Raw genomic sequence first — 13,123 nt, 5'->3', positions numbered from 1 at the left:
TTAAACTTGTGATCCTCCTGCCTCAGCCTCCCAAGTCATCAGACATATGCTACCGCACCTGGCTGCACACTTCTGATTGTTCCTAAAAAGCCTTTGAGGTGGCTGGCTGGCAGTTATTTCTCAATCCTAGGTCTGCTCTCCTCCACCATCCAAAATGCATAAATTTGGTCTCCTTAAAATGCCAAAGCATTTGCATTTCCCACATCAGTCACAGTAAAGTAGAATGACACATCGAATAACACCCAAGGTAACCCAATGTGTATGAAGATCAAACTAGAGGGCAGGAAGGGTTACTGACCAGTGAACTTCTTGCCAATGGTTTCCCTTTCGTCAGGGTGTTGCTGGCGGCAGGAAGGCCCACTCTGCTGGTCATACCAATACACAGAAGACAGCCTCACCTCCTCAGAATCACCTCATGAGAAACTTCACTTAACATCACCGAGGTTCACTTCACAATGGGTCTCAATTAGGAACACAGAACAAAGTGCTTTCTGAAACCAAAGCATCTTTTGCCTTGCTGGATATTCTATCCCAGCTGGTGATACAAACAAGCACACACAAAAATTACTAGAACACTCTGTTCTGATCCCACTACTCCCACAAACAAAAAACAAACCCGTAGGACAGCTGGAAGGTTTGGGTGTCATTTATTAACAGCAGTTTACACACATTTGTTTTCTTCCCATGATTGTTTCCTTCAAAGCACAGGCACACAGCCTTCGAGAAGGGCAGTTTGAAGCAGCAGGAACGCAGGCTGCACACGTCTTTGGCAGGCATGCTTAGCCCCAGCAGGATGCAATCTTTCAAGTTGGAATTCCATTGGGTATTTGAGAAGGACCAAGGTGGGGGGTAGAGAGGAAGTCTTCAACAGGACTTACATCTCAGTCCAGACCTCCTCTCTCACTATCCAAGTTCATCCCAGTTTTAGAACCCTGGGGGGTAGCAAAATCAGGCCCACCCACCTCAATAGGGGCAGATTCTTCAATCCACGCCCTGTTGACACACACCTGCTTCCGCTGGTCGCAGTTGGAGGGAATCAGCCTTATGGTAAGAGACAGACCACTTCCTCTCTGACCTTCCCCAGCACCTCTTCAGCTGCATCTGTGCAGGACAGGCTGGAAAGTAACTGAGACCTGCCTTCCTGGTTCAGCCGTATGTGCCATTGTCCTCAAATCTTCAATAAATGGCAGGAGGGAGGCTACAGGTCTATGCAGGCTGTCGGCTGTGCTCCCCCATCCATCACGCACATTGCCCTGCTCTTCTGCCAACTGCCAGTGCCTAGGCTGGAGTGCCAGCAGGCCCTGCAGGACCCAAAGCCAGTCTGCATAGGCACTTGGCAATTTTTGGTAGGGAGGTAAATAAAAAAGTAGATGGGAGGTGAGAAGAATGAAAGAGCTTCATTTGATAATTAGAGATCTGAAGTGATTTTACTTTTTATTTCCTTCACTTTTTAAGCCAATCATGAAATTTCACAGTGATTTCTGGGGTAGGGGCAGAAGAAAGATGGTATTCAGAATTGGGGCTGTGGCCCAAGTGGCCTGAGGAGGTGCGGACAGGGCACCCTCACTGGGGCAGTTGGAGGAGCACGGACTGCCCTGCTGGCAGGTAAGTGACGTTCCGAGTGCGTGAGAGCTGGTATGCTATGTCCTCAGCGGCTTCCAGCTTGCGCAGCTCAATCAGGCCATCACCTGCAGTGGCCAGTGAGTTGGCAATCAGCTCGGCTGCCTTGGAGTCACCCTCAGCAGAGATGATGGCAGCTTTCTTTTGCTGTTCAGCCTAAAGAGTGGAGATGGAGAGTGAGTGACAAACCTCAGGGTGCTGACTGTCAGACTAGAGCCTAGCAAGGACCAGCCTAGGTGCCTTCACAGTTTCTTTTTAAATATTTACTTATTATTTTTTAAAGCTGTACCTGAAAATAAATAAATAAATAAATAAATATATATATCTCCATATATATCTATCTCCGAGGATAGAATCCAGGGCCTCGCACGTGCTAAGTGAGTGCTCTACCACTGAGCCACAACCCCAGCCCTGCCTTCACAGGTTTCTGAAGGCACTCGGAAACTTACATTCCTATTGTTAACAGAGTCGACAAGCACTATGTCCACCCAACCTCCTCTTTCCGCTAATGCCCACTTATCATTGCAGGCATATGCTTCAATTGGCTATGTAAGTAGTGTACTTATTTCAAAGTTCCCATTAACATTACTAGTGATCTGATCCAGACAATTCTATTTTAAGCTAGAAGGATTCAGGCCAGAGAAAATGGAGGTAAAAAGAAAGGTGGAACCAATCCTCAGGCTCATCTTTCCCTCCAGTCCTAAGCCAAAACAACTTCCATCAAAACCAGTTGGTCGGGCTGGTGTTGTAGCTCAGAGGTAGAGTGCATGAGGCCCTGGGTTCAGAATCCCCAGCACTACAAAACAGAACCACCACAAGAGTTAAGAAGGAGAAGCATGCATCTATGACTGCCAGGAGCTGCCTGTGAGCTCAGCTGGTACCTGGAATCTCCACGGCTTGTCCTACCAACACCAACATGGAAACATCTGTCTAGACAAGTGACCTTCAGAATGTGGGAGGAGAGTATAGGATTGAGCTTCTTTGAAATCAACCCTCTTTTTGTCTCTCTTAATGCAGGGCCCGAACTCAGGCCTCGCACATGTTAAACAAGCACTATGCCACTGAGTGACACCCCTGGTCCAACAATTTTGAAACTGATAGGATGTTTTCAACAAATGTTGTATATCTAGGATCATCAGGCAAAGTGCTAGACTTGTTACTGGAGTCATGGCAGATACAAAGCAAAGCAAGACCCCGCCCATATGAAGCTTACAGTTTCCAAAATCGAATCTCTCTCTTGATTTGAAAGACCAAAAGGCCTTAGAATAGGAATACTAGTGGTGGGGAATGGAGAGCAAATAAATATACCTTCACAAATATCTGCAAGACCAGGCTGCTAGGCCAATATACTGTGTTCCATCACACTCTCTTGACACATCTGGATGGATTTAGTGAAAAATATCCAGTGACCATATCACATCTGGTGCAACATTTGATCAACGTCAAGTTTTCACTATGTAACTATGGTTCAAAATGACTTCTCAGTGAAGCTGAAAATATTCCAGGAGTAACATTTTTATTTGTATGAAAGTTTTTGATCTTGGGCACGTGGAAAAAAAATTACCCTTCAGTGATTTAGGAACATAACATCACATGTCCCTGACTAGCCCCCAAAGACTCTGCAACCAATTGCAGGAGTACAGTTCCTTCAATCCCCTTCCGATTATCCCGGAAGAAGAGATGACAGATGATGAATTTCCAGGCCACCCAGCAAATGGGAAAGCTGAGCAGAGGAGAAAGGAAAAGAGGCTCTTGCCATCTGGTTGAATGCTCACCTTTTCCACCACAAATCTGGCCCTCTCTGCTTCCTGCTGAGCCACCTGTTTGGCTTCCACCGCTTCTGTGAACTCCTTCCCAAAGGTCAGATGTGTCTAAGGGGAGAGAGTAAGCACAAGCTGAGGCAGTGTAATTGCTCAGACAGGGTTGCTGGGAGGCCTCCCCAGCTGCTGGAAGGAAAAGGCCAGGAATGGCTCTAGCAGCTGGAGGCACTAGGAGACACACTTCCACCTCCAAATTCTCATCCACACTGAGTTTATATCCCAGAATCCTTGGCTGTCAACACTGTTCCTACAAATTTCTGTCACCCTCATTGTGGCCACCTCACGCAGAAAATGCCATCTGCAGCTTTTGATGGGGCCCATGGCCACCAGAAGGTGTTCACTCAATAGACCACCTCCTTAGAGGAGGAGATCTGTGAATTCTAGGACCCCCACCACTGACCAGATTTCTTCCAAGGCATCATCTTCTTTGATGCCTGTTCAAAGACCCAAGGGAGGCCAGATGGAAAAGTGAGCCCCTGAGAGCAGGGGATGCGGCCAGTTCCCAGGGTTCCAAAAGCTTGATACTCTCTGCTTATGGATTCACCAGTCCACTTCTGCAGAACATCCCCACCACTAAACAGGAAGAGGATGGAGCAAGATGGAGAGCACATCATGGTATTCCTATATATGAGTGGTTCTGGTAAAGGGCTTAAAAGAAAGGGAAGGCAGGGAAAGCCATTGGTCCGGGTGAGGGTTTAAGTCTGATTATCCATATACCTCCCCTAATCAAGTAACAGACTTGGCTGAAGCAACTGTCTCTAAAGATAGTACAGATAATGGGAATAGACTCAGAGCTCCTAATGCCTAGCCTTAAGCAATTCTCTTATTCATTTTTTTATTTAAAAAGAAGAAATAAAGAGAAGAGCAGCAATGGTTTTGCAATCAAATGTTATTTGTTTCATTTTCTCCTCCACTCTCCCAATGTCTGCTTTTTAAAAAACAAGCAGCCCCAAACTTCTGAGAAGTCAATCCTGGCCCTACTGTTTTCTAAAGCTTTTACACTATACTGCGAACTCTCACACTGCAGCTGCTCTACTTTGCCTGATCCATTTCTGGATTCTTGTTCAAAGTTTGGATAAGAAAGTACAATTCTGAGAAATGAAAAATGAAATGTATAATTAAGGAATAAAATTTCTTTCTAAAAGAGCCAGCTGAGGCCAGCAAATTCCCCAGGAAATCTAATTTTCTTCTTACACCTCTTAGATATGGTTTCTTGTGGTCAGCCCACATTTCCCCAGAATGGAGTATGTGGTCAGAGTCAAGTAAAATGCCAAGTTTTCCCCAGGTTTTTACTTAGCGAGCTTTCACAGCCAAGGTACTCAGGTTAACTAACAGCAAATGGGGAGAGCTTGAGGTGGAGGGGCCAAAGGCTGCAGCCTGGCATGCTGCCAGCAGAGGGAGCCACACGCCCTTCCCTTGGAGCAACAGAAGGTGGAACAGTGCCCTGGCCCTCAGGGTGAGGGCTGGGTACTTAGAGAATCTCTGTTTAAACAGCTGTGCAGATGCTGAGAGGAAGCAGTGCCTTTCCCTAGTGATGCACAGGAGAACTGAACAGGAAACACTCTACCTCACTACCTGAACGAATCACTCCAAATGATTTTTCCCAGAGAATCTTAGAAACACGACCCCTTCCCCTCACCCTCCTCCACCCGAAACCCTATCCTGCCTGTATTGCTTTCTGTTATGACACTCAGTTGCTTTCTGTTATGACACTGAGTTATGACACTCAGTGTCATATAAATACACAGACTATAATGTCTCTGGAGGCTAGCTTACACCTCAGAGAAGTCCCTTGTCCTCAATACCAGGCCTTGGGAAACAGAACCATTTATTAGCACTCTATCACCTTTCCCTGGGGGTCCCCAGAACTTCACAGAGCTTCAAACCCTAATTGTTAGAAAATTCTTAGGGGGTCAGGCTGGGAAGTCTGTGCTAGGGAGAAACACTACCAAGCTATTTTCTGGTCTCTACCAGGCAATTTCTTACTTTATCAAATAGGGTTAATAAGAAGACATCACTTTCTGAGGAACAGTCATAGTTTGGTGATTTAGAGACTGTCTGGGGATGAGCAGAGATTATAAAAAAAATGTGTAAGACAGGGAGATAAAGAACCCTCAACTGAAAACAGATGCAAGGACACTGCCTCACACCCCCATGAAGATTCTGTTTTCAAGTCTCACATTTAGGAAAGTGGAAGGCAAGACCTAATCATGTGTATACAGAAATGAGCCAGGTACCAGACAAGAACCAAAACCTTTGCTCAGACTCCTCAAGGATCTTACCAAGGACACGTCATCCAGGATGAGCCCAAAGGTTGCTGCTCGCTCTGTAAGGTCATCGCTCACCTGCCTGGAGACCAGCTCTCTCTGGGTGATCAGTTCGCCAGCATCAAAGCGAGCCTGGTTTCAGAGGGACAGGCAGAAAGCAAGTCAGGCTAATGATAAAGCAGAAAAGAACCTCAGCCACATCCCAACCCACTATGGCCAAGTTCTTCCTGCTACCTAGCGATCTTCAGGGCAGTGATCTGGGCTCACGGTGAAGGCCCTATCCACTCACCACCACTGACTTGAGGATCTCTGTGGTGATGGACGGCAGCACTCGTTCATCATAGTCCTCTCCAATGCTAGTGAAGATTCGAGGAAGCTGACTAGCAACAGGTCGGAAAAGGATGCGCAGTGTGATGTTGACATTCTGCAAATCTTGGTAAGAAACAAACACTGGAGTTAAAATAAAACCCGTAGGGGAAACAAATGGCCTTTTATGTGACCTTTCCCACCCCAAATTTGCTACAATGCAAAATGGTATTTAGTAAGATCTTAAAAGGCAAGGAGTAGATATGTCCAGTTTCCTTGGCAAAGAAGCCATAGAGCACTGTAGAGAGTTAGGAATGTCTGAAAGGATTCGGTGATGACACCAGCTTTTCAGTGCGTCCTAATGACCACAGATAAAGCAATTACCATGGTATGGTGTCACAGGCGACTGATAAATTTTTGCTTTGAACTATGTGAAACCCTGGACAGTGAAACGATGCGGTACAAGGGTGCCCAAGGAACGCCCACCCATTTGCATGGTGATTTCTGTTCTTGAGGAAGTTCTGTTGTCATGGAACTCACTAGTTCAAAAAGCCTTGACTTCAAATCCCAGCTGCCCTGAAGTAGAGAAGGTGGGCGTAACCTGTTAAGCCCCAACCCAGTTTTTGCTATCTTCTTCAGGTTTTTCTCAGGAAGTTCTTCACACTGAATCCCATTGGTGTTTCCACCCATTTAAATAAAGTGCACAGGTGCAGACTCCATTTTGTCATTATATCCAGTCTCCATCAGAGCTGGTCCCCATCGGATCCCGCTATTTTACTTATTTCTATGTCTTTATTTCTTTTCTTTAAAAATACTTATTTTTTTAGTTGAACACAATATTTTTATTTTATTTATTTTTATGTGGTGTTGAGGATCGAACCCAGGGCCTCGCACATGCTAGGCAAGTGCTCTACCACTGACAGCCACAAACCCAGCCCCTGGTCTTTATTTCTTAAATTTTTCATACTGCTTAATAATTCTAATCTGACTCACTGCCCCAGTTCAGAGAAACTAAGTAAACCTCAGGTGGGTCATGACAGTATGTCTCATGGGTAACACGAAATGTTAGGAGACTGAACATTTTAGGACAAATAACAAGTCAATACTAAGAATTCTAGAATCAGGCCTTTCCAAGGCCAGGTGAACATGACTATGAGTCAACCTTGAGAAGTTAGTGTGGGACTGGTAGACACAGCACTAACACTCCACAGAACTGAGCTGTGGTCCCACTCTGCTGGCTACAAATTATGCAGCTTCAGATAGCCTTAGATAACCTGAACTTACTTTCTTGTCTGAGAATGGGGATGATCCAGGAAAAACTGGAGGAGAAAACAGATACAAGAGCTTTCTGTCAATGTGCAAAAGACCCTAGAGGTGTGAGTAGATCTGGTAAAGCATTTAAAAGAGAAGGCACGCAAGTCATTGGTAGGGGAAGGGTTTAAAAGTCTGATTAGTCATAGACCTTATCAGGATTCTGGGGGGAATCAGCCCTTCCCTTAGACACACCAGGCCTGTGGGAAGCTAACACACTGACACAGGTCATCCGCAGTCATCAACAGTATGGACCAAGTGCCCAGGAAATGGAGTCCTGATTGGGCCAAGAGAGGTGGGAAACTTATCAACATATATAATAAGTCCCTGACCTCAGGAGGTACCTTTCAATAGTTTTCAGAATAGGTACATAATGCATCCTCAGAACAACTGCAAAATAGTACAGAAAGAAATCCACAAGAGATGGGAAACTTAGAAGCAGGCTTAAGTTAAATTAAGTTTCTCCAGGGGCTCGAGCTGCAAGGCACTGGGTTCAATTCTCAGCACCACATGTAAATAAATAAAATAAAAGTTCATTGGTAACTAAAAAAAGTTTCTTCATAAATCCTGTCCAACTTATTTCCTCTTTGAAGCAGGCAAGACAGCCCCTTTTCAAAAGGCTGCTGTTTCCCTGGCCAGGAGCCACAGACAGATTTCCAACGTTCCCTGCACCCTCTTCTCTGCCTCACACACTCTGCACTCTTCAGATCACCACTCAGACATCAGTTCCTTGCAGGGAGTAGGCTACTCTCTTCTCTGCTCCCCAACACACCACAGAACCCTGGCCCTGTGGTCCTTCCCACACTCTACTGTAATTTCTTGTTCACATCTGTCTTCCTGCATAGACTGAGCTCCTTCACAGCAACCATTTTAGTCCTCTTTGAACTAGTCCACTCTGCAAAATAGAATCAAGACTGGCACAATCACCACAAGCAAACATCTACTGAGGAATAACAGGGAGGACACCAAATGTCATCCAGATAATAAAAACTAACTTCCCCACTATACCACCACCACCACCATACCCTCTCCTTTATGTGCAGAAATGTCACACCTGTGACATTTTGGGTATGTGCAACTTTATGTGCTTTCTGTATATGTCTAAGGGTGGGGGGGGGGGAATGGTGATGGCAGTCCACGTCAGGATCTGACTGGAAACCGGTGGAACGTCTCAGTCACTAGGACTTCAGCCTATGAGACAGCAATGTGAGGTCCACACTACTGGTGCAGAGGCCATGGAAAATACGGCAAAGGATAAGTCAGTTACAAAGACAGATGGCCAGAGACAGGCTTGGATAGTCACTCTGGGGAACAAGAGCTGATGGGAAGGATCAACAGAGGGAATAATTTAGATTTCTTTAAAATTATATCACTGTGTAACTCTTAAGATAAACCTTTATTTTATTTAAAAAAAATTTTGTGTGTGTGTGTGTGGTGTTGGGGGTTGAACCCAGGGTTTTGTGCATTCGAGGCAAGCACTCTACCAACTGAGCTACATCCCCAGTCCATAATAAACCTTCACATGTATCTCTAAGTTTGTTCTGCTGTCTGTATGTATCTTATGAATACACTTCTCTCTATGAATCCATATAGAGCTCTCCAGGGCAAACATGCTGAGAATTATGATGTCAAGTCTAACCTCTTTTTCTTTTGGCAGAGTTGGGGTTTGAACCCAGGGCCTTGCACATGCTAGACAAGCACACTACCACTGAGCCACATCCCCAGTCCTAAGTTCAACCTCTTTTGGATCCTAGTATCCCACACAGGCTGCTGGAGCCGAGAAAAGAGAGAACCCTCCACTCTCCCTGCTTTACCAAAACAAAGGCAAGACTCACCTTTGCTTCCAGTGATGACTGGCACATTACGTGGTCGAGAGCGGCAATCAAAAATAATAGGTTTCTGAACCCAAGGTATGAGAAAGTGAGTTCCTTCCCCTACCACAATGTCCTGTACACCACGGAATCGGTCAAAGATGACAGCTCTGTGCCCAGCATCCACTAGGAAGGAAAGATAATGACATGTCAAAAAGGTCCTTTACCTTGTAAACCACAAGGATCCTGACTTTGAAAGATCCCTGTTGCTTTCTGTTCATTTACTGAGTATCTCCTCTCCCTATCCCGAACTTCTGGTCTCTAGAGGTTTCTAATTAGCTACACAACTAAGCAATCACTTCCTGTCCCATGTGCCTCCCAAGGTCTTTGGTAATAGGATCTGTTCCTTGGTTCCCTTTCTCCTTGAAAAAACTGGTTGTTGGTTTTCTGATTAACCATCCCATCCCCAAACTCCCAACAATATACTTCTAGGAATCATCTCCTAAAACTTCTACAACTCAGATCTTCACTATTTTAATATGTCTATCCTGGTTCCAACATAACCCAGTAGCATCCTCATTAGGAGAATCCTGAAATTCAGAAGGTCCCACAAATAACAGTTTTTTTTAAACTTGGAGTGGATATAGTGTTATCTTGTTGATTCAGAGAGAAATTCAGTGATGGAGACCACTGTTTAGATGTACAGATTGAGACCAAGATGATCACAGTATCAAGAGCTGCCATATAAGCCAAGCAGGCTTGTTTCTTTTCATAGGGGATTCCAGGGATGCTCTACCCTAATCAACATCCCCATCCCTTTTTAAGTTTTTTTGTTTTGAGACAGGGTCTCGCCAAGTTGCCAAGGCTGGTCTGGAATTTGACATCTTCCTGCCTCAGCCTCTGGAGTTCCTGTTGCTGTGCCTGGCCCAAGTAGGCTTTTCTCATCAACTACTTTCCATCTCTAGACTTTAGAGTTGATCCAAATATCTTCACTCTGAAAACAATCTTTTTGTTAGAAAGCCAGGTGTGTAGCAATCTACAATTATTTGGGGCATGAAAGTAAAAGAATGTCAGAGTTAGAGGAGATCTTAGAGATTAAACTCGTTCAAACTCACTGCTTGACCAATGAGGAAGCTGAGGCCTACAGGTGAAAGCAACTTGCCTAAGACCACACAGTAAAGTGGAAGAAAGGCTACCTTAAACCCTGTTAAAAGCTGGGCGATACACTGCAAAGACATTTTCTTTGAAACTAGCAGAGTAAAAGCTGCTGCTCAGGACAAGGATCACCCAAACTGATCTAAAGTCTTTGCTGAGTTTTTTCACATACAGGCAGATGAGACACAGACAAGATCTCCATTTCAGGTAGCAATGCAAATCCCCTGATACTCTGCTGCAGTATTCAAATGAAGCAGCAGCACTGCAAATTGATAAGAACAGCCAAAAACATCCAACCAGCAACTGGGCTGGGAAGCTGTCTTTGAACAGAGGCTCTAATAATACAAGCACGTGGTGGGGAATGGCAATAGTGAAACCTCTTCACAAACATTCACAAACAGTCGCTACCATCAAGAGTGTCATGGGCTATGCACTCCAACAGAAATCTTCCAGTAAAGGGCAGCGACCCACCACCCCTCACCTCAGTGCCTCACCATTATATAAGGCAGAGTTCACCACGCCTCCTGCAACGGCTAAGGCCAGGCCAAACTTGCCAATGGATTCAAACACTTTGGCAGCCATGTTTCCTTCTGCTGGACCCACTCACACCTAAGGGGGTAAAAACAAAAAATAAAACAACTTAGCCCAAACGCTCAGAGGAAGGTCTGAGGCATAACATTCACTTCTCAAGCTTATTATTTATTTTCCCACTCCTGACAGCTCTAAATCACCAACTGAGGACACCTAATAAATAACTCTACATCTGACAAAGTGCCATCATCAATTCCTCAACCTTTTTCTTTTGCAGTTTCTTTTTTCAACCAAGAAAGAAAGGAATCTGGGACACTTGGTTCAAAATAATGGGAACAAGGCATGGGCCTCATACCCATAGGGATCTTGCACCATACTAAACCACACTCCCATTTCCTGGACAAAAAGTTCCCAAGAGACACTACATGGTTGGTTCTATAAAATTTTGTTTAGAAAAATAACAAAAGAACGTGCTACAACAGTGATGCCAACAACAAAAATAAATAACAGTAAACTGCCATCATTTATATCAGTTTATTTAACCCTCACAGCTACTCTATGAAGTAATTATTATAGATCAGGAAACAGAGGAACACATACAGGTGACATGAGACGCCCAGGATCACACTAAGCGGCAGAACCAGGATTAAAACGCAGAGGTCTAATTCTAGGAGGTATGGTTTAACTCCTCACCTTGCCACTTCTCTACATGCTGTAGTGAGAACCGATTAGGACGAGCTGAATGACATTCTGGGATCAAGATAACACAAGAACCAACTGAGGGGAAAGTCTCTAAACTGCTGCTGCACTGTGAGGAAGAGCTCTGCATAACAGGGTCAAGGGGCTGCGATGCCACGGGTAGGAGTACAGTTGACCCAACTAAAAAACACTCCAGTCTTAAACCTTTTTTTTTTTAATGTTTTTTTTTTTTTAAAGATATTGATGGACCCTTATTTTGTTCATTTATTTATATGCGGTGTTGAGAATCGAGCCCAGGGCTTCACACATGCTAGGCAAGCGCTCTGCCCCTGAGCCACAACCCCAGCCCCAGCCTTAAACTTTTTAATGCCCCGCCCCAAGACCGTCAAATCCCCCCTCCCTCCTCCCAGAACTACCATAATCTCTCCCCGCCCGTTAGCTCCCTCCTTGAGACCCAGGCACTCAATCCTTTTCCTTTCTAATGGCTTCTGGATTTTTCCTCACCCTGCCCCCATACACACCTCCCTTAACCTGCGCAACTCCTGGCTTGTCCTGGGTTTAGCTCTTTCCCCTCCCCCACAAAATGGACACGCACACGCACCCCTATTCGCCCAAAATGCACATCGGAGGGCAGAGGAGGGCAGCAGAGACCCCCCCCCCCCGCCAGAAACAAGCCTGGGCCACCCCCAGCCATTCTCACCTGCTTACACTCTGACCTCCACATGAATTCCCCCAACAGCACTTACTGCGCGTGCGCCGAAAAGCTGCTCTTCTTCCCCGCCCTCCCTCCAAGACCAGCACCTCTGATTGGTGGTGAGGAGCGCAATGACTCCTGGGAAGCGTGTTTTGCAGCCCTGAGCCGCTCTTGCGGCTCTTGGTAGAGGGACTGCAATTCCCAAAAAGCCCTGCGGCGGCTGACCCGCACAGGAAAGCCTTTTTTCTTTGGTGGTAAACGGTGAGATGTTGCCTCAAAGCCTCTTGGGGACTGTAGTGCTCTGGGGATAAATACACGTGCCTATTCTGTACATCGCTCATGACTGCCAGAAGATGAGCCCCTAGGGCCTGAGAAGGAGGGTCTGGAAAACAGGGCAGGGGCAAATTTGTGGCTGGTGAAAGAGGACGGTTGGACACTTTGAAGAAAGTTGTTGTGAAATAACTGTTGGACAGAAGGATATCAAGAGCCGTCTTCTTTCCAAAGCCCTGTCTGGAAACGTCCCTTGAGTCGTGAGGCTTTGATTGCCAGAGCCAGAGAGAACCCTAGAAATCATCTGGACGAGAAAACAGGCCCGAGAGGAAGGGATTTGTGCAGGACCGTGCCCTAAGTGAGCAAGGGAGCTGCCTTAGAATACAGTCGCCTGGACACAATTAAAAAAAAAAAAGTTGTATTTGGAAAAGTTTCAAGAATAGTACAAAAACACATGTATCTTTTGTCACATTCACCTATTGTTAACAGTTAACTCCATTGTTTTTATTTTTTGTTCCCTTTTTCTCCCTACCTCTTTCCCTCCCCTCTCTTTTCCCTGGCCTTCCTCACCACCCTTTCCTTCTCTGGAAGGAATTGTGTATTTTTGAAGAATAAGGACATATTCTTACTTGAGTAAAT

At 45.4% G+C, this 13,123-nt stretch overlaps 1 protein-coding gene across 1 annotated transcript; it reads right to left on the bottom strand.

The window, feature by feature from the left end:
* Positions 1-630: 630 nt before the first annotated feature.
* Phb1 (prohibitin 1) lies at positions 631-12,302 on the bottom strand. Its single transcript, XM_015495508.2, has 7 exons — positions 12,221-12,302; positions 10,785-10,899; positions 9,160-9,321; positions 5,997-6,139; positions 5,723-5,839; positions 3,396-3,491; positions 631-1,776 (listed from the first exon to the last, which is right to left on the bottom strand). The coding sequence occupies exons 2-7, from the start codon at positions 10,870-10,872 to the stop codon at positions 1,564-1,566; spliced, it is 819 nt and encodes a 272-aa protein (XP_015350994.1). The 5' UTR covers positions 10,873-10,899; positions 12,221-12,302; the 3' UTR covers positions 631-1,563.
* Between the last annotated feature and the right edge of the window lie 821 nt (positions 12,303-13,123).

This window comes from Marmota marmota, unplaced genomic scaffold, assembly GCF_001458135.2.
Source record: "Marmota marmota marmota unplaced genomic scaffold, marMar, whole genome shotgun sequence".
Classification (NCBI taxonomy): domain Eukaryota; kingdom Metazoa; phylum Chordata; class Mammalia; order Rodentia; family Sciuridae; genus Marmota; species Marmota marmota.
This window is presented reverse-complemented; position numbering and strand designations above follow the sequence as displayed.